Source organism: Thalassophryne amazonica, chromosome 4 (genome assembly GCF_902500255.1).
Source record: "Thalassophryne amazonica chromosome 4, fThaAma1.1, whole genome shotgun sequence".
Lineage (NCBI taxonomy): Eukaryota > Metazoa > Chordata > Actinopteri > Batrachoidiformes > Batrachoididae > Thalassophryne > Thalassophryne amazonica.
In genome coordinates, this window is record NC_047106.1 from 126,403,926 (window position 1) to 126,423,512 (window position 19,587).

The window sequence follows — 19,587 nt, forward strand, 5'->3', positions numbered from 1 at the left end:
AAGAATCACAGGCTGTCTCACCGTTATTTTCAATGGGAGCTGCTGTGAGCTACACTCGCTGATCATGATCATGTCGTTCTGGGGGAAAGTGAAGTTTGCTCTTTAACGTCTTGATTATTGTTCTTTACAACAGTGTTTCTCCTCTTTGTTCCAGACTAATATATATAATATGTCTGAAATTCGGTTTGCGTTTATTAAATTCCATACAGATTAAACATAGCAGACACAGATTATTTGTTATAATTGTTTTAGCAAGTTTTCAGGGTATCATGCAGCAGTCTGTTATTAACGTGATGAAAAGCATAAAAAATTACATTTTTCTAGTATAATATTCATTTACAATTGTCATAATGTGGATTCTCTATGTTGTTTTGACTGCAGCGACTCTCTGACGTGCAAAGGATTATGGGATACGTGAAAACCCAGAATGTGCTCATTTGTCAATCTGTATCTGTCACAAAATACAAAATTAACTGAGAACTAGGGTCAACATTTTTTTAAAAGAAAAAAAAATTGTCCATTCAATCTTGAGTAATTCTGCTAGAAATTTTTAAAAAAGCAACCAACAAACAGATGTAAAATTTAACCTATACTGATGTTTGCTTGTTTACCTCTATAATAACTCCCCCCTCCCCTCCCAGGTAAACCCACATACTAGAGGCAGAGCACAGGTGTGTAGGTGTGGTTGTGTTCACCTGTTACCTTTCTTACCCTTGATGGGTGGAGCTGCGGCTGTAGTCCCAACGTATCTTCTGCCAGCAGCATGGGTGCCTCTGGGTTGGGTCCCCAGGCTCTGCTCCTCACAGTACCCCAGTCGGCGTAGGGCGTCAGCCAGAGCAGACTTCAGCAGCTGGATCTCGTCCTCTTGCAGCTGAAGTCTCTGCTCTAGGTGGGAGACGCGGTCTTCAATGTCCATGTTACTGCTTGCAGACACAGTGTCATCTGGACCCATAGAAGAGCACAGCAAGCTTTACCACAGAGGTGTATTGCCAACAGATGGCACCTCAGCATTTTTATCACTTGGTGTAGAAAAGAAGAGCCTTCATTTGTGTCATGAATGGAATGAATGGAAAAAATACACATCTACAAAATAAGAATCATACAACTTTACACACAGAGGTTAAGTTTAAACATTTTATTCACAAAATATTTCTAAATACTGCAACAGGAGAAGAACAGTGTTAAATCATTTCAAACTGTGAGATACTACTGTGTACCTGTATAAATGAACAGTTCAACTCTGAGTGTACATTTCACTTTGTTTTCAAATGAGAATTTGCAACTGGTAACATGACTTGACTCTGCTGCCCCCTGGTGTCAATTTATATGTAGTACACCATTAAATACTTTTTTTTTTTTTTTTTACACCAAGAGACAACTAACTGTATGTGTGTGTCCCTCTCCTGTCCAAATTGCACCTCAGAATTGAGCCTATCTTGGCACACATAATTTGAAATATGAGGAGTGGCATAGGCTATTGAGTACTTTAGCAGTAGTAATAATAGTAGTACTACAGTAGTAGTTGAGAGACACTTGTGCTGCATCATCATTAGCGACAGCAAGTGTGCTAAAACATTGGTGCCATACTCTTCTTGTTCCTTTGAACCTTTTACCTGTTTATTTTTGCAAGAAACAGCAGCATAGTAGTAGTAGTCGTAGTAGTAGTAGCTGTCTCTTCTTGAGGCACCTTTCTTTAGTCGCACCCTAACCATTCTCTTGAATCCGGGATAGGTGGGAGGTGATAACTTTGTTGGTGAAAACGACGTTTTCATTTCAGTGCCTGAATCAAACCCGCCCCGGGGCAGGTGATCGGCTCGTTTAAACACTACTAAACACCAGTATGTTGTGCAGTGGTCTTAAAAATCACCCATCCTGCCTTTTGTCATTTTTCCCTGTTCTTTACACCACATTAGCTCAATCAGGTGTGTTCAGCCAATCAAGAATGAGCAGACACCCGGTGTGATTTATTATGTGTGGGGAGAGATGAAAAACCACATTTTATTAGCCGTAGGTCTAATTGTATGGTGACATCAAAAACCACTTTCTGCCTACATGTCATTTACAAATAATATTCTAGATTTGTTTTGGATCAAACGAGGTTGAGCGATTTACAAACCCCATTATCTTACTTAAGGACACTTAAGCACGCAGATGAAATGAGGATCAAACCCACATACTCTTTATGCAGTGGTCGTAATACTCTACCGGCTGAGTCATAGTTATCCTGCTGAGTATGACCTCAAATACATTTACAAATATTAGATTACAGTTACCGGCAGATTAAATTGAAAGGCAAGCTGATGTGTTCATCAGTAATAACTTTTGGCTTCTCCCTTGTTTCACTCAGGGTCGCCACAGCAGTCCTGAGGCAGATTTGCATATTGATTTGGCACATTTTCTGCTGGGTGCCCTTCCTGACGCAACTTCACAACACATGGACAGTGGGAAGGAGTGGTCTTGAACCAGCAAGCTCCCACACTGAAATCAAGCACACTTAACCACTTGGGCACTGTGTGAGAGTTAGGCCTGAACGATATGAGGAAAACCTGCAACAATATCACTGTTCAATATTGCGATGACTATATATGACGTGGTAATGAACAAACATTGCTGAAGCAATATAATTTCTGGTTTTTCCATTTCTCCTGACATACCACACAGTTTGACCAAAAACATAAATAAATGTTGTATTCCTTCTACTGGCTTCCCACTCTACTTCCTGGACAAACACTGTGTCAGCACTTCAGGATCAAATCTTACCTCACATCAAGGCATGTGCAAATAAAATGATTTTTGTTATTCATTGCACCTTAGGCAGTTTTTTGTGATGTTTTATTGTGCATGCCCATATTGCGATGATGATGAAAATGCGATTAATTGTGCAGCTCTACTGGAAACAATACTCGTATCAACCATGAAGTCTTACTGGAACACAATGTATACGGTCCATAAAATTTGATGAGTGGATTGTGTCACATCAGGTTTAAAGAGAGTGTTCTGGTGCTGCATGTTACCAGCGACAGGAGCCTAGGATGATGGAACTGACATCACTGTACCTAAATTTTGTCGGGCCTTGGTTTTCCCTACTTAAAATTACAACCTGCAAACTGGATTCACTGAACCTGTCGTTCAATGGCTATAAAAAGAAACTGTAGATCAAATATCTTAGGTTCAATTTCTCCTGAAAACACCACTTTTAAGATATTCATGGACAGGGTTCTAGCTAGGACCGTTTTAGTGACGGGTAAATTATGTGATCGTGGCTCATAGTTTTGGGGGGTCACATGGGCCGCAGCTCCCCAAAGCTATAGGGTTTTTATGCCACTAAAACATTATTGGCAAGCCCTATTTTTACTAATTTTGAGTGGTTTTAGATGCACTGAAAGCAAGAATAAAAAACGAAAAATATATTTATGTTGTAATATTTGTAAAATCAAAGCTCTTTTTTGCGTGTTTCTGTCAAAGTCGAAGTTAATAAATTAAATAATGTTGAAAATGTTAAAAACACATTAATATTTGATGGACACAGCATTTACGCTCTTCTTCAAAAATGACACACAGTTGTTTTGAATCCAGTGAAGCAGGCAGTTTTTCTGCCATTCTGACCTGAACCTGGACTGATTTGTCAAACCTGCTCTTTTAAATGAAACACTTTGTGAATTAGTTTCACTTTCCTCTTTCACTGATGCTGTGCCTCTCCTCCTCTCCACCCCTCCTCCTCCGCTATCTCTCTCTCTCTGTATTTCTCTTTCTATTTCTCTTTCCTTCCTCGCTCCCCCTCCCTCTGCTGCTTCTCAAACTCTGAGCTTTTTGGAAACACAAAGCCTTTCAACTGTAAAATAAACCTTAAATTCTTGAATATATCATCACATACGACCACAGAAGGACCTCTAGATTGTTTAATTTAGGATTTTCATGGTGGGGTTTTTTTTCTTCAGCTCAGAGCAGAGATGCTGTTTTCAGCTGCTGCCCTTCACAGCTCTGTGGCCACAGAATGTGCTGACTGTCTGATTTCTGTTTTTGATTTGATACAAAGAAAATGAGAAATATATTTCTGATTATTTAATTATTGGTTTAAAATTGCAAAACTATGACTCTATAAGTTTGAAATATGATCGAACTGGTACATTTTCAGCAACATTTCAGTTCATTTTTCAGAACTTCTGTGCTGGGTTGCACAGCCAATTTGAACCTGAGAGCCAGGTGTAAATTTACAGTACCGGGCAGGCCGCCTGACGCCGCCCTCCATGGCTAGAACCCTGTTCATGGAATTTTTTTCAGTGTTTCAACTCGGAGAGAAATTTTATTTCAGGGTTAGGGTTATAACTTTGACAAACTGATTTTATACATGCACACACACACACACACACACACACACACACACACACACACACACACACACACAATATATATATATATATATATATATATATATATATACCCCCCAAAGTAGCATGAGCAAGAAGGGGGAAAACAGAGACAGAGAGAATATGCAAAGCTACAGACTACCCCAAAGCTGTTAGTGAAAAAGAAACAGGACAAAGGTGAAGATGACATTTCTGACATCAGACAGTCCTGCAGGTTTGTGAAAAAAGGACAACAGGCATCCCACAACAATGGTGCCACCATCATGCATATTGTCCCACAGTGCCTTTGCAACCACTGCAAGAGAATCTTCTGACTGCAACCAAAAAAAATTGACATAACATTTGCAACTGTATTCTTGAGGGGGTTGTGACAGAGATTGTTGGTGACTCTCCCAAATTGCAGACAGTCTCATCTCTGTGTGACTGGGACTTTGACTTTTCCTAGGACTTTCCCAGACAGAGATCTTAGATATTGCAACTGGAAACTAGGGCTGAAAGGATTACTCAAGGAACTTGAATAATTTTACAAAAAGTAGTTGAGGTGAATTCTTTGTCTCTAGGCTCTCATGCTCTTTCTTGCTGATGTTGTTGTCACTTGGAATAGCAAAATCTATCACAGCTACCTTTTTCTGCTTGTTGTCAACTACCACTATGTCAGCTTTGCTATTCTCCACCACCTTTGGTGGTATTCCCCACTTTGACTTTGATACTTCTATGTCTGTGAATAGAGTGAGAAATTCCTCAACTGTTCCAATAATGACAAAATAAAACAAATAATAAAATAATAACAATAATAAAGCATACAGCGTGCTCACAGATTTGCAGAATTATGTCCCTGCTGGATCTACTGTCCTATCGTGTTGTGTGTTGGGGGGTGTGGCTGGAGGTTTTGGTGTTGTTTTCTTTTCTTTGCTCCTCAGGTGGCATGGAAGCTGATTTGTCTGTGGAAAAAAGGTGCTGGCTGAAGAATCCTCACCCTCGTCAATATCACGTGAGGCACCTGGGACTGGTGCTCACGTGCAGCCCTAAAGACTTTCAGCTGTAGCGGATAATTGGATGGCGTTCTGCTTTTAAGGCATGTGTGAATCAAGCAGAACTGCCGGGAACTCGACCTTGTGATGTTCGTTTGTGAGACGCTGAGGACCGCACCTGGGTTTGACACATTAAGCCTGTGAAGCAAGGAAGGGTGAGGACACATGCTGTCAGCACACAGTAAAGGTAATTAACTGTTGGACTAATTGTAGATAGTAACTTGATGTTTTGCTACATAGTATACGTGAAATTGTGATGAGAATGGTGTGGCTTGCTTCTCACTGCTGTGGCGTGCAGGATAAGTGATCCTCCACTTATTGTGAGAAGCTGCTCATGTGCATAAAGATAAAAAGTACAGACCTTGATGTGTTGCTGATAGCATGTGTTTTGTGAAAGAAATTGCTATAACTGCTAACGTACCTCACATCTTCTGTGCTTCAACAGAGAGTCAGTTTGTCGTGTCCACCTGGGGGGTGTCTGTTTGATGGCAGTGAGTCCAGGAGCACCGGACTTCTCTCCCCATGAACACTGGAGAGCATGCCAGCAGTCACTCTTCTTGAAGGACATTGGGTTGGGGTTTTTTGTATAATTTATTTAGGCACAGGTGAAAAATAAATTGTTTTTTGTTGAAGGAACCGCTTTCTGGTTATTTTTAGTGCTGGGTCCTGTCTGACGCAGGTTCGCTCCTCAATCTGCGTCGACACATAACATATCGTCCATGTCCAGTACATAATCCACCGCTTTAGAATTCTTTCGTCCTTGGCTCCGAGATCAGATCATCGCGATCGGACACGCATTGGAACAGTCTTTTCTCTGTGATGCAGCAATGTCCAGCAGCTCTTCTGGTGTGTGCATCCTCTGAATTGATTTATTCTGCAATAACATTGCAAGTCCCTTCAGTTGTTCCCTTGTTTTTTCCACTTGGGGTCCCCACAGCAGATTAGTGGATCTGTAAATTAATTTGGCAGAGATACGTCCTCCTGCATTTTGGCTCTGATGGACATGACGTCACATTTCCACAGCAGGCATTTAGTAGCAGAAAGATTTTACTGGTTTAAAGATACATATGTGCTGTTACGATTTACAATGTCAGAGGGAACCCCAATATGCAGGCAGCGAAGAGGCAGGAGATAAGTGCAAAAACCCAGGTGATTTATTAATCCCAATAGTGGCAAACAATCCAGACAATCACAAAACATGGGACATGGGAAAGGAGTCCAAAATAAGACACACACAGAGACCAAATCAGAGTTACTCAGAATGAAACAAAATCATAAGCGCTAACACGGAACTAAGCGAAGAACACAGGCAAGAGATACAAACAGGGAGAATCAGTAGGAAACTGAACAGGGGACAGGTGAAAGCTAAATACAAAAACAAACTAATAAGCAAGAGGTGTGTGAAATCAGGGAGCGCAAGAACATCCGACACACGTAACTACAGGAACACAAGGTGACTAAAACCTAAAAAGACATCTGAAGGTGAGCAGAAAATAAAACATAATAACAAAATGCAACAGGTGACTTTTGGTATGAAGATGGAGCTGACAGAGAAGTATGGACACGAGGTTATGTTGAGAAGTCTGGACTTCACATGAGGCAGAGAATGGAATGAATCCAGAATTCAGAGTGAATCTACTGAGAAACAGACACAAAACAAGGAACTTGTATAGTGTACTACACAAAGGTAACTGGGGACAGTTTAAGTGCTCCCCAACAGAAGCTAGGTGTGTGAAGACAAACAAGACACACCGCACACATAAAAGAAACCAAAGTGAAAGCAAACAAGAGGAGAATGCATAATACTGCAACACACAAAAAGCTAGACAGTAACAAAACTACAGCAGAAATCAAGATATGACCCTTCCACTTGGTCTCCTACATACACAGTATGTTTATCTTTCTTCTCTCCATCACATCAGCCATCTCTCTCTCTCTCTCTCTCTCTCTCTCGCTCTCTAACACTCAGTGACATCATTCAAAGTTTTGACTACTATACATCTAACTGTCCTGCTCTGCCTTCCTCCCTCACCATACGCATAGATTTTACCGGTAACCCTAATGGACACCAATCCTGGTGGCGACTGTTGTTCTTTTTGCTTTGTCCCAACTGGTATAAAAACTTGTTTGGTGATTTGTATATTTAATTTAATAATAGTGGATGTCATTCCTGATGCCCTTCGGCTGCTCACTTGTTTGCACTTGGGGTCGCCACAGCAAATCCAAGGTGGATCTGCATGTTTGAATTGGCACAAGTTTTATGCCGGATGCCCTCCCTGACGCAACTCCACATTACATGGAGAAATGTGGCAGGCTGATGCAACACTCATTTATTTGTCCTTGGGACCAGGGCACGTGCACTGAACCTAGAGTGATGGAACTTACTCTCCAACTAAGATATAATGCAACAACAGCAAATGGAGATTTCTGACATTCACCAATCCAGATCTGGATCACCCCCCAAATTCAGTGGAGTTTTCCATGCTCTAATATCTATTTGTGATGTAAATTTGGTGAGAATCCATGAGGTACATTTGATGTAATCTTACAACGGCTATATAAAGTGAAATCTTGATCCAGAATCCGGATCTGGATCACCTCCAAAATCCAGTGGAGTCTTCGTGCCCTAATATTTATCTGTGGTGTAAATTTGGTGAGAATCCGTGCAGTAGTTCTGACATATAGACAGACACATAAATAAATAAATGCAGATGATTTTATTAGGTGCTTGGGGGAGATAATAATTGAGAGATTATACAATTCTGAATCATATAGTTGAACATTTAACTGATATAATTTCAGTTGGCATACTATATAGTTTGATTCGTGGCCACACTAGCTGTCTATGTCACTGGATAAGACACTTCATCTGTATTGTCCATCCAGCTCTAAATGGGTACTGACCTTTGGGGAAGTAATCTGTGATGGACTGGACAGACAGAGTTGTAGAATCTAACCATTTTACATTACAGAATCCAAGGATAAACACCGGCACCAGATCTATACAGGACTTACGTTCTTCTTTTACACAAATATAGTTTTAGTCATTGGTAATGTTGCTTGTACTTGACAAAATACATATTTTGCATACAGGATAGTAAACTACGCTGTTATATGATCTTTATTTTTACTAGTATCAAATAATGAGATTTATTCTAAGAGTAACTACCATCAAGAAGGCTACACTACTTTGGTATCAACCCTAATAGTACTCCCCAGCCTGCACCAGTAGAGCACAGTAAACCGAAACGGGTGACAAAGGGAGTATTCTTAGCATATCACACCTCAGTCAAATGAGACAGTGGTTTGAACTCAAGGAAATCAAACTTCAGATTTACATACAGAATGAAGTGCTGGGGAGGACATGCATGGAAAAAGTCCCTGCTAAAACTAGAACTATTTCATGAGCTCATCATATGTCTACTACAAAAAAATATCACATAATACTAGCAATGTAGTACAACAAGCCCCATCTCTGCAAGTGTACAGATACTGCTTTGAGCTCAATACTGTATGGGACAAGTTTATTAAATTGATATTCATCTGATTACTGAAACATGGATTGTTGTATCAAGTAAACATTCATTTACTGGTTCACAAGCAGGTTTCAGAGACAGTGCAGTGAGAACTCTCCAAGGTTCTCCCTTCCACAAGCAAACTATTTTCAGGCTCAACATTAGGACAAATCTATTTACAAAGGGTGGGCTGTGTGGAACAGATGATATGAAAATGACAGACTCAGACTATAATCACTCAGTGATTTATTTATAAGCATACCAGAACTTCCTCTTTCAGTGGTGCAAGCTGTTAGTGTGTTTGCCATAAAAAAAAAAAAAAAAAAAATCCATACTGGATCCACTGCAGCAACAACCCAAAAAAAAAAAAAAAAAAAAAAAAAGAAACTATCACAAAGCCATCAACGTGTCTTTGATTGTCATCATTTCAAAAATTAATGTTTGGTGTAAGCTTATAGTACCACTAACACAGTGAAACATGGTATATTACTTACATGCTGTGTCAAGATCTAAACGCATTACACTGAAAACTAGAAGCACTCAGAGAGCGCAAACCTCCACCAAGGCCATAGGGTCACTGACATCACATGGAATACCCTTTGGCAAAGAGACTTATTCCACGTCGTTTCACGCATCTACCGTCATGTTTCAGATTCAGTGGTTAACCCTCTGGGGTCCGACGGCATTTTTTGGACAGTTCAATTGCCTGGCATAAATGTTTTATTATTGCTATTAACAGCTCTCCCTGCATCCCACAATCAAGTTTTATGTCTCTTTTTTTTTCAGGACAACCTGTACTTTCAAAATATATATGCTATAGTTGTGTTTTATAAGTGTAATAAAGGTTTACAATCAGAAATAAGAAAGGAAAAAGTAAAGCAGAAATAATTTTCCACATATTTATTCAAAACACACAGCAAACTATAATAAACTAGTAACACATCACTCCTAAAAACAATCTTTGGTGTGTCACGTGAGGTGAATCTACCCTGTGATTGGATTTTGGAATGTGACGGTGAATCAATTCCAATTGGACACTCACATTGTTCACATCATCACACAGCTTCTATGAGGAGTAAAAGATGGTGGATGGTGGCTCAAAAGTCCGCGGAGTTAACTTTTCAGCAAAAAAAGTACGTTTCTATCTCATATCATTAAAAAGTTATTTATAATTTAGTAAAGCTTGGTCTCAGCCGTCGTATCCGATGGCGTCGGCCCCAGAGGGTTAAACCCTTAGATCTTCAGCAAATGTATTTATAAAGAGAAACTGCATGAACTACACAAGGTTTTTTATTTTCTAATAAGAAGTTTATTCAATGAGGAGAAACAAATGCTAAATTATTGTTGTGTCGTAACTTAATTTTTGTTCAGCCTTTATGACCCATCTTCATGAAGTTAGATGCAAAAATGTTGAAACTGGCCCTATCCTGCAATGACAAAGAATCCTTAAAACAATGACTGGATCATAAAACATAACCTCCTTGGCAGAGGTAATTAAACAAAATGACACAAACTGCCTCAAACAGCACATGTGTTAAGGTTAGAACCATGGAAGAGGAAATGACTGGACCCCAACGCAAGCAGTAGACACAGAGGGTTAGTGATACAACCAGATGTTTATTTTCCAAGTAGCAGTTCAGAGTGAACACAGTCCGAAACCCAAAAATACTGCAACAGTCTAACAATGAGACTAAATTTCAAAATAACCAGAATTCAAAATGCTAGCAGCAGTCTTTCAGTAAGGTGACAAAGATTCCAAATAACCAAAATCCAAAAGCTGATAGTTCATGAGTGGTAATAACAAAAAGGTCCACGGCCAAAAGAGGCAATGAGAGCACTCCGTAATTAATGACAAAAGTCCATAACAAAAGATCCACTGTCCAAAGACACAATGAGGTTAAAACACTAAGAAACAAAGTCTTATATTGTGCTCAGGCAGAAAAGGTGAAACACCAACAACTAAAAGTCCACTGTCAAAAGAGACAGTGAGAACACGCCATACAAAAGACAAAAATCTAGATAAGTGAAAACGGAGTCGATATGAAAAGTAAGAACAAAAAGAACTGTCAAAAAGTGATCACGGAGGATTGACACTTACACCCCAACCACGACGTGGGACGGGTAAGACAGGTGACTGAAGACTCAGGAAGGCATTACTGAACATAATCGGCCAATGCCGAACTGAGACCAAGGTGGGGCTTAAAAAGCCTACTAATCTGAAACCACAGGTGTAATAATCAAGAGGGGAATGAAAGCCGCACGTGGGACGGGAGGAGAACACAGGAAGATGAATGACAACTCAGGTATAGACTTTACAACCAGAAAAGGAGGGACACGTGAGGGAAATCATGAGTGCACAAAAGCAGAAATAACCCGACAACCTGAATGGGAAAATAATGTCAGAAAATGATACAGTGACAAAATCAAGACAATATAAAGACACGGGGAGAGGACAGGCGAACTGCATGATAAAAGGACATAGGAACAGAAAAGACAAAAATAGGGCTGAAACATTTCATCAAGTAATTTGAATAATTCGATTACAAAAAAAGGCCAATTCTTTGCCTCGAGGCTTCGTTTAAAGCTGTAGTACATACGCCAGGCATGTATGTGGCGCTGTAACGCTCCCACAAAAAATACAGAAGAAGACCATAGCGCTAATCAATGTAGCAGGCAATGCTACAAGTTTGCAAAGCCACACGCTAAGTAAAATAAAGCCTTTTAAGAGAAACAGTCCGTGCGGATCGTCTGAAACGGACTTATTGCGCGTTTAAAGTGAAGCAGTGTGTTTGTATATATTTTTTTTAAAAACACGTTTTGCTCCACTGGCCATTCTCCACCTCCGCAAGTTGAAGTGAAAGAACGCGCACTTTAAATGAGTCATTTTTAATGATTTTTAAAAAAAAAGCTTTAATTCAGATTTGGTAAGAATTTTTATCAACAGGCAGCAGGAAACCTGCAATCCACAGACATTTTTCAAAGGCTGTGTTATTCGCCAAGTATCCACAGAACACAAAGAATTTGACTTCGGTTTGAGCTACACACTGTACGGTAGAAATATACACTAAAGACTGAATAAATCACAGTAATAAAAAATGCAAATGAAATATGCAATAAGAAGGAAAAAAAGAATGCACTGTCCGCAGACTGAAGATTTCACAGACTGCCTGGGCTTATGGTTTGGCAAATCTCTAAAACTCTTAATATGAAAAAATTAATTACCCGGCAAAACAGAGAGAGGGAACACAAACTTAAAAATCTGCATGATGGCACAGAAACATTGTGCCACTGCTTTAGGGAGAGCCCTGCCACTACTGATATTGTTTAAAAACACAAAGGTACTTTTTATCCGATTACTCGATTAATCAATAGAATATTCGATTCCAAAAATATTCGATAGCTGCAGCCTAGACACAAAACCCTAAACAGACAACAACCCAAAAACATGATGTATTTATCATCAGACTAGGGTGCAGATTCAACAAATATTGAAATTCTTAAGAACTGTCATTCTACAAATATATATATATATATATATATACACACACACACACACACACACACACAGTGGTGGGCACAGCTAACCAAAAAGTCAAAAAGTTACCTTTGATAACTGGTAATCAGCTAACTGAAAAGTTATCGTTTTTAATGCTAAACCGATAAACTGCCTAAAAACTTATCGGAAGCTACAGATAACTGATAACTTTCAATTTTGCCTCAAATACGCTCTCAGCTACGAAGAAACTGATTTTGAGTTTAAATACCGCCAAAGCTTCTAACAGAACCAACGGCGATCACAAACCCAAACAGCCAATGAGCCAGCGCTTGTCTTTGTGCGCTCTGCCCCCTGCTGTAGGAAAGTGTTATTTACCCTGACAGGATACAGTCGTCCCACGATGAGGCAGAGGTCTTGAAATGGAAAGCAGGTTTGAATTATGGTTTTGCTTTAAAAATAAAATTATTCTGGATAGAATAACTACATTAATGTAAACGTAAAATGTACAAAGTGATATATAAAACATATCTGTCAATTTTAAAATAATACACTAATTCTGAAGATTTGAACATTAACACACAGATGCCCAAAGGGGCCTCTCTGGGAACCATCACCTTATCGTGGTGGAGAGAGTTGTGTGCTGCTATGAACCTGACAGCTGTGTTGTCTTGAGCCTTGTGCTCCTGGTAGGGCCTCCCATGGCAAATTGGTCTCAGGTGAGAGGCCAGACTAAGAATGGTTCACAGACACCACGAAAGAACGAGGAAGAGGAAACATGACCCGGCCCCGAGAAAGCCTGGGGCCCTCATCTGGAGCCAGGCCTGGATGTAGGGTCCGTCAGCGAGCGCCTAGTGGCTGGGCTTGCCACGGAGCACAGTCGGGCACAGCCCGAAAAAGCAACATGGACTTTCCATCTCCACCCTGTGGGCTCAACTTCTGCAGGGGGAACCACAGGTGTCGGGTGCACTGTCTTTGGGTGGCAGTGAAAATCGGGGGCCTCGACGGACCAGACCCGGGTGGCAGGGGCTAGCTCTGGGGGTGTGGAAAGTCACCTCACTGTGGGGAAGGAGCTGGAGCTTGTGCGGGAGGTAGAGCGATACCAGTTAGATCTGGTGGGTCTCGCCTACATGCACAGCCTCGGCTCCGGAACCACTCTCCTTGATAGGGGTTGGACCTTATTCTTCTTTGGAGTTACCCAGAGGATGAGGCACCAGGCGGGTGTGGGGATACTCACGAGTCCCCAACTGAGCGCCGCTACATTGGAGTTTACTCCAGTAGACAAGAGGGTCGCCTCCCTGCGTCTTCAGGTGGCGGGGGGGAAAACTCGGACTGTTGTTTGTGCGTATGCACCGAACAGCATTTCGGAGTATTCGGCCTTCTTGGAGTCCCCGATGGAGTCCTGTATGGGGCTCCGGTGGGGGACCTCCATTGTTCTGCTGGGGGACTTAAACGCACACGTGGGCAATGACAGAGACACCTGAGAGGTGTGATTGGGAGGAACGGCCTCCCTGATCTAAACCCGAATGGTCCGTTTGTTATTGGACTTCTGTGCTAGTCACGGACTGTCCATACGAACACCATGTTCGAACATAAGGATGCTCATAAGTGTACATGGAACCACAGCACCCTAGGCCGAAGATCGATGATCAATTTTGTGATCGTATCATCTGATTTGAGGCCACATGGTCTGAACACTCGGGTGAAGAGAGGGGCAGAGCTGTCAACTGATCACCATCTAGTGGTGAGTTGGATCAGAGGATGGGGGAGGACTTTGGACAGACATGGTAAGCCCAAACGGATAGTGCGGGTTAACTGGGAATGTCTGGAAAGCCATTGTCCAACAGATCTTCACTCATGCCTCCGGCAGAGCTTCTCTGGCATCCCTGAACCAGAATGGGCAATGTTCAAAGCTTCCATTGCTGAAGCTGCAGCGGGGAGCTGTGGCCTGAAGGTCTTAGGTGCCTCAAGGGGCAGCAACCCTCAAACACTGTGGTGGACACCAGTGGTCAGGGAAGCCGTCCAACTGAAGGAGTCCTTCCGGGATACGTTATCGTGGTGGACTCCAGAGGCAGTTGCAAGGTACTGACAGGCCCGAAGGGCAGCAGCCTCTGCTGTGGGGGAGGCAAAGCAGCGGGTGTGGAGGAGTTCAGAGCAACCATGGAGAAGGACTTTTGGTCGGCACCAAGGTGCTTCTGGCGGACCGTGAGGCACCTCAGGAGGGGTTAAACGGGGAGCATCCAAGCTGTCTACAGTAAGGATGGGACTGCACTCTCTTTGCTCATTCTGGAATAAGTTTGAGACCTCAGTACTAGATGCTCTGAAATGCATTTTAGAGCAATAAATTGAAGAAGTTTCACAGACTTTCATGAGAAGATTTGTAAAATTTTGTGAAATGCAGCAGTCTGAGTATTTATTCACAAAATTACACATCGTGACAATCCAATAAATAATATACATCTGTCCCCAGTGACAGGATTATGTGCACAGCAATAAAAGTATCCGAATTGTACTTAAGATTCTTCAATATTCAATTGCAGTAACTGAAAAACACAAGAGTTTGGCAAGTTATTATACAAAGCTTGACTGCGTCAGTGACTCAGTAGGTCTCAGAGCTGGCTGACTGGGCTGTCACCATGACACTGGGCAACACATGAGGTGCTGAACAAGTTTAAAATAAAATAAAATAAAGGATGACAGGTGTAATCTGTGCCCCCGCTAAGGAAGAGGACAATTTGGAGGGTGAAAAGAGGGCCATCTGCACTCTGGACTCCAAACGTGCACACGCTGATGCACACACACATGCACATGGACTGGCTGCTGCTGGAGTGGAGTGCACGATGAATGTTAACACGTGAACACACACTTAAGGGGAAAACTTCAATACTGACAATGTGGCTGTTTTGTTTATTTATTATTTTTTCTTGAAATTTTCACAGAGAAGCCCTACATAAAAAGCAGTGCCACGTTTTAGATTCAAGGGTGTAAAGGGCGCTGTGTTTGGTTGCTTTGCAGTGGTTGGTGGTGGTAATGTTTGTAAAGTTGTTTTTTTTTTCTTAAATCTGACAGAACTGTATAGCTATAAATGACTGTTCTCCACCCTTCTCTGTTGGCCAGGTCAGATATATTCGCCAAATGTCACCAGCAGCTTTACCAGTTCCGGGTTCCTGTTAATGATGGACTGGTGGAGTGCCATCTGTCATTCTTGGCCGAAGGAGTTGACGTTGAATTCGCAGTATGTCATGTTCTGCAGCAAGAGTGCAGCTCCTTGGTGTTGCTTTTCTTCACCTTGGAAAACCCTCTGCAGTGTGGAACATGTTGACATGTCTGCCTGGCTCATGGTTGCGGCTCAGCTGGAAGGTGTTGGACAAAATAATCCTGCCTGCACCCTAAAGCTGATAATGATCATCTTCCCCTGTCGAGTGTCTCCGCTCAATGCCACAGGTGGGTTAAGAGCAGTCTTTAATATCTTTATTATGTGTGATTTTGCCAACTTCTGATTGGCCCATTCGCCCACTTTCTGAGCTGTACCACATGCCGAGTTGACCGCTGGTGGAGCCGAGTTGACAGCTGGTGGAGCCGAGTACACCTAGAGTGCAGCGTAGTGCTAGACAATCGAGCGATGCCTTCTATCGATAATGACCATCAGATAACATGATACAACGCCTACTTTGGCTGTCAGTTGTTGACAAGATTCTACATGATGCCTGTGCATTATTTCACAAAGACTATTCCTATTAAGCCCCTTTCACATGGGCCTGCTTCGAGTTGCGTCGTGCATCGTCATGACGGACGCCGTGTACACAATGCAGTAAAAACTAAGAGCACAGAAAAAAAAACGCTGCTGGCTGCAGTTGCTGCAGCAGCTCCTCGGTCTTCTCTCACAAATGTGTTTAAATACAGTCCATAAAAGTCTGCTCATAGACTGATGCCAGAGACAGGACATGTCCACCTTCAGTAAAAAGTCCGGACATCTCCAGGCCACTCACAGACGATTCGTTCGTGTGCGCACATGTGAACAATTAAAAGAAAAAAGGCTGCCTGTGCTCCTTGCTCTCAGCAAACTCTCTCTTCACTGTGTTAAAGAAAGGACATAAGTCCTGCTCACAGACTGATTGTCAGAGACAGGACATGTCCACATCAAGTATAACTCCAGACATCTCCACATTACTCACAGACGGTCGTTTGCGCTCGTGCGCACGCGCATCTCGTGGTCAAAGTAGGAAAGAAACTATAACAGAACTCAGCTGCAGACCTGCAGCTCAGCACAAGAACAAATATAAACTAGAAGATAAATCAGAGTGCACAGTCTGTCTGCAGCGCGCACCTGACACAGACATTCCTGCATCGTCATAACACCACAGGAAGCTCGAGGCAACCCCGGGGCCAGTACTACGAAGCAGGGTTACTGGCTTATCAGGGTAACTTCGGGAGAAAGTTGATGACGTGTGGAGTAACTTCTCGGTTAACCTGTACTACGAAAGGTGGATAGGTTTTGATCGAGGTATGCTGCCATGGCAATTTACGCTGCGTGCCAAACCTGCTTCGAGCAGGTTATGTTCTAGGTTAGCTTGAGGTTTTCGCTCAACCACTCCCTTTATAAGTACCGCCCATCCACCGTCAATCACTCCGAAGACAATGCCGGCCTACCTGGATGATCCGTTTGATATTGGGGCACAAATTGTGAGGGGCTCTCGTCGCAGGGCGAGGGTTTTTAAAGACCGCCAGAATCCGCTGACATACCCGGACGATATTCTCCATGAAAGATATAGATTCTCAGCCGAGGGAATTCGTTATCTTTGTCAGCTGATGGGGCCAGATGTCTGTAACATCACCCATCGTAGCAATGCCCTGACGATCGAGCAGATAATGTGCCTTGCGCTTAGATATTTTGCCCGTGGACAATTTATGTATTCCATCTGTGATGCTGAACATCTGAGCAGAATACTGTATGTCGTATGATTCGCAAGGTAGTACTTGCTCTATCTAAACTGTTGGATGCATTTGTCGTTTTCCCTGGCCATTTATCCGCAATGCAAATCAAAGAAGGGTTTTATGCAATCGCGGGTAATTACTAATATCAAATAGGTCTAATGCATGTCCATTAATTAGGCAAAGTGGGGCTTATCAATAACAATTTCTCCTAGGTTTCCCAAGTGTCATGACGGGCGGCAGCCCGACCCAGGAGAGGGTAGACCCACAATACAAACTGCCAAACCAGGCTTTGAGGTACAAGTTGTCATGTTTATTTCGGGCAGAGGTTCGGTACACAGGTTGTCAGAAAATGGAGCAGAGGCAACAAGCAGGGTGAGGCAAAAACGCAGTCATCTCCAGGCAGGGGTCTGAGGCACGGGCAAACTCTGGCATATAGGCTGAGGCAAAAGGTGGTCAAAAAACACAGAGCAAGGAACTGGTCACCGGCAAGACTAATCAGGGCAGAGAACAAAAAGGCTGGAGAGTCTGCTGGAAGCGACAACAATCTGGCGAGGGACTGTGAGACTGTGAGGGTTTAAATGCATGTGGACTAATTAGGAACAGGTGGTGTTAACAAGGTGCATGTGAGAGGAAGGATCCAGAAGAGGGCATGGCTGATGAACAAAGATACTATGTTGTGCAAGACAGTGAGGGAAGAGAACACAAGGTGGGGAGAAGAAAAGACAAAGATGTGTGAACAGGTGTCAAGAATGTGACTAAATGAAAACACAAAGCAGACTGGGACAAAGTATGAGAGGAGGGCACAGAACTAAAGGAGTGACATGACATGATAACACAGACAGAGATGCCAGAGGGATGAAAACAAAAGCAGGTGCAGGTTGGAGTGAAACACAAACTAAGAATACAGCTACTATGGAATATACACTCAGCAAAAATATAAACGCAACACTTTTGGTTTTGCTCCCATTTTGTATGAGATGAACTCAAGATCTAAAACTTTTTCCACATACCACAATATCACCATTTCCCTCAAATATTGTTTACAAACCAGTCTAAATCTGTGATAGTGAGCACTTCTCCTTTGCTGAGATAATCCATCCCACCTCACAGGTGTGCCATATCAAGATGCTGATTAGACACATGATTACTGCACAGGTGTGCCTTAGACTGCCCACAATAAAAGACCACTCTGAAAGGTGCAGTTTTGTTTTATTGGGGGGGGATACCAGTCAGTATCTGGTGTGACCACCATTTGCCTCATGCAATGCACACACATCTCCTTCGCATAGAGTTGATCAGGTTGTCAATTGTGGCCTGTGGAATGTTGGTCCCATCCTCTTCAATGGCTGTGTGAAGTTGCTGGATATTGGCAGGAACTGGTACACGCTGTCATATATGCCAGTCCAGAGCATCCCAAACATGCTCAATGGGTGACATGTCGGTGAGTATGCCGGCCATGCAAGAACTGGGACATTTTCAGCTTCCAAGAATTGTGTACAGATCCTTGCAACATGGGGCCGTGCATTATCCTGCTGCAACATGAGGTGATGTTCTTGGATGTATGGCACAACAATGGGCCTCAGGATTCATCACGGTATCTCTGTGCATTCAAAATGCCATCAATAAAATGCACCTGTGTTCTTCGTCCATAACAGACGCCTGCCCATACCATAACCCCACCGCCACCATGGGCCACTCCATCCACAACATTGACATCAGAAAACCGCTCACCCACACGACGCACACACGCTGTCTGCCATCTGCCCTGGACAGTGTGAACCGGGATCATCCGTGAAGAGAACACCTCTCCAACGTGCCAAACGCCAGCGAATGTGAGCATTTGCCCACTCAAGTCTGTTCCGCGATGAACTGGAGTCAGGTCGAGACCCGATGAGGAAGACAAGCATGCAGATGAGCTTCCCTGAGACGGTTTCTGACAGTTTATGCAGAAATTCTTGGTTATGTAAACTGATTGTTTCAGCAGCTGTCGAGTGGCTGGTCTCAGACGATCTTGGAGGTGAACATGCTGGATGTGGAGGTCCTGGCTGGTGTGGGTTACACGTGGTCTGTGGTTGTGAGGCTGGTTGGATGTACTGCCAAATTCTTTTACGCCTTTGGAGGCGGCTTATGGTAGAGAAATGAACATTCAATACACGAGCAACAGCTCTGGTTGACATTCCTGCTGTCAGCATGCCAATTGCACGCTCCCTCAAATCTTGCGACATCTGTGGCATTGTGCACCTTTC

General features: G+C 42.6%; 1 protein-coding gene across 2 annotated transcripts in view; it reads right to left on the reverse strand.

Moving 5' to 3' along the window:
* The window catches only part of eml2 (EMAP like 2), a 185,271-nt gene that overhangs the window by 110,650 nt on the left and 55,034 nt on the right, over positions 1 to 19,587 (reverse strand). Inside the window, exon 2 of one of the 2 annotated variants that reach the window (XM_034168500.1) lies at positions 712 to 942. In XM_034168500.1, the coding sequence (XP_034024391.1) occupies positions 712 to 942 (231 nt within the window). Of the gene's footprint in view, positions 1 to 702; positions 943 to 19,587 lie in introns of both variants that reach the window. The other variant, XM_034168499.1, reaches the window with a different exon arrangement.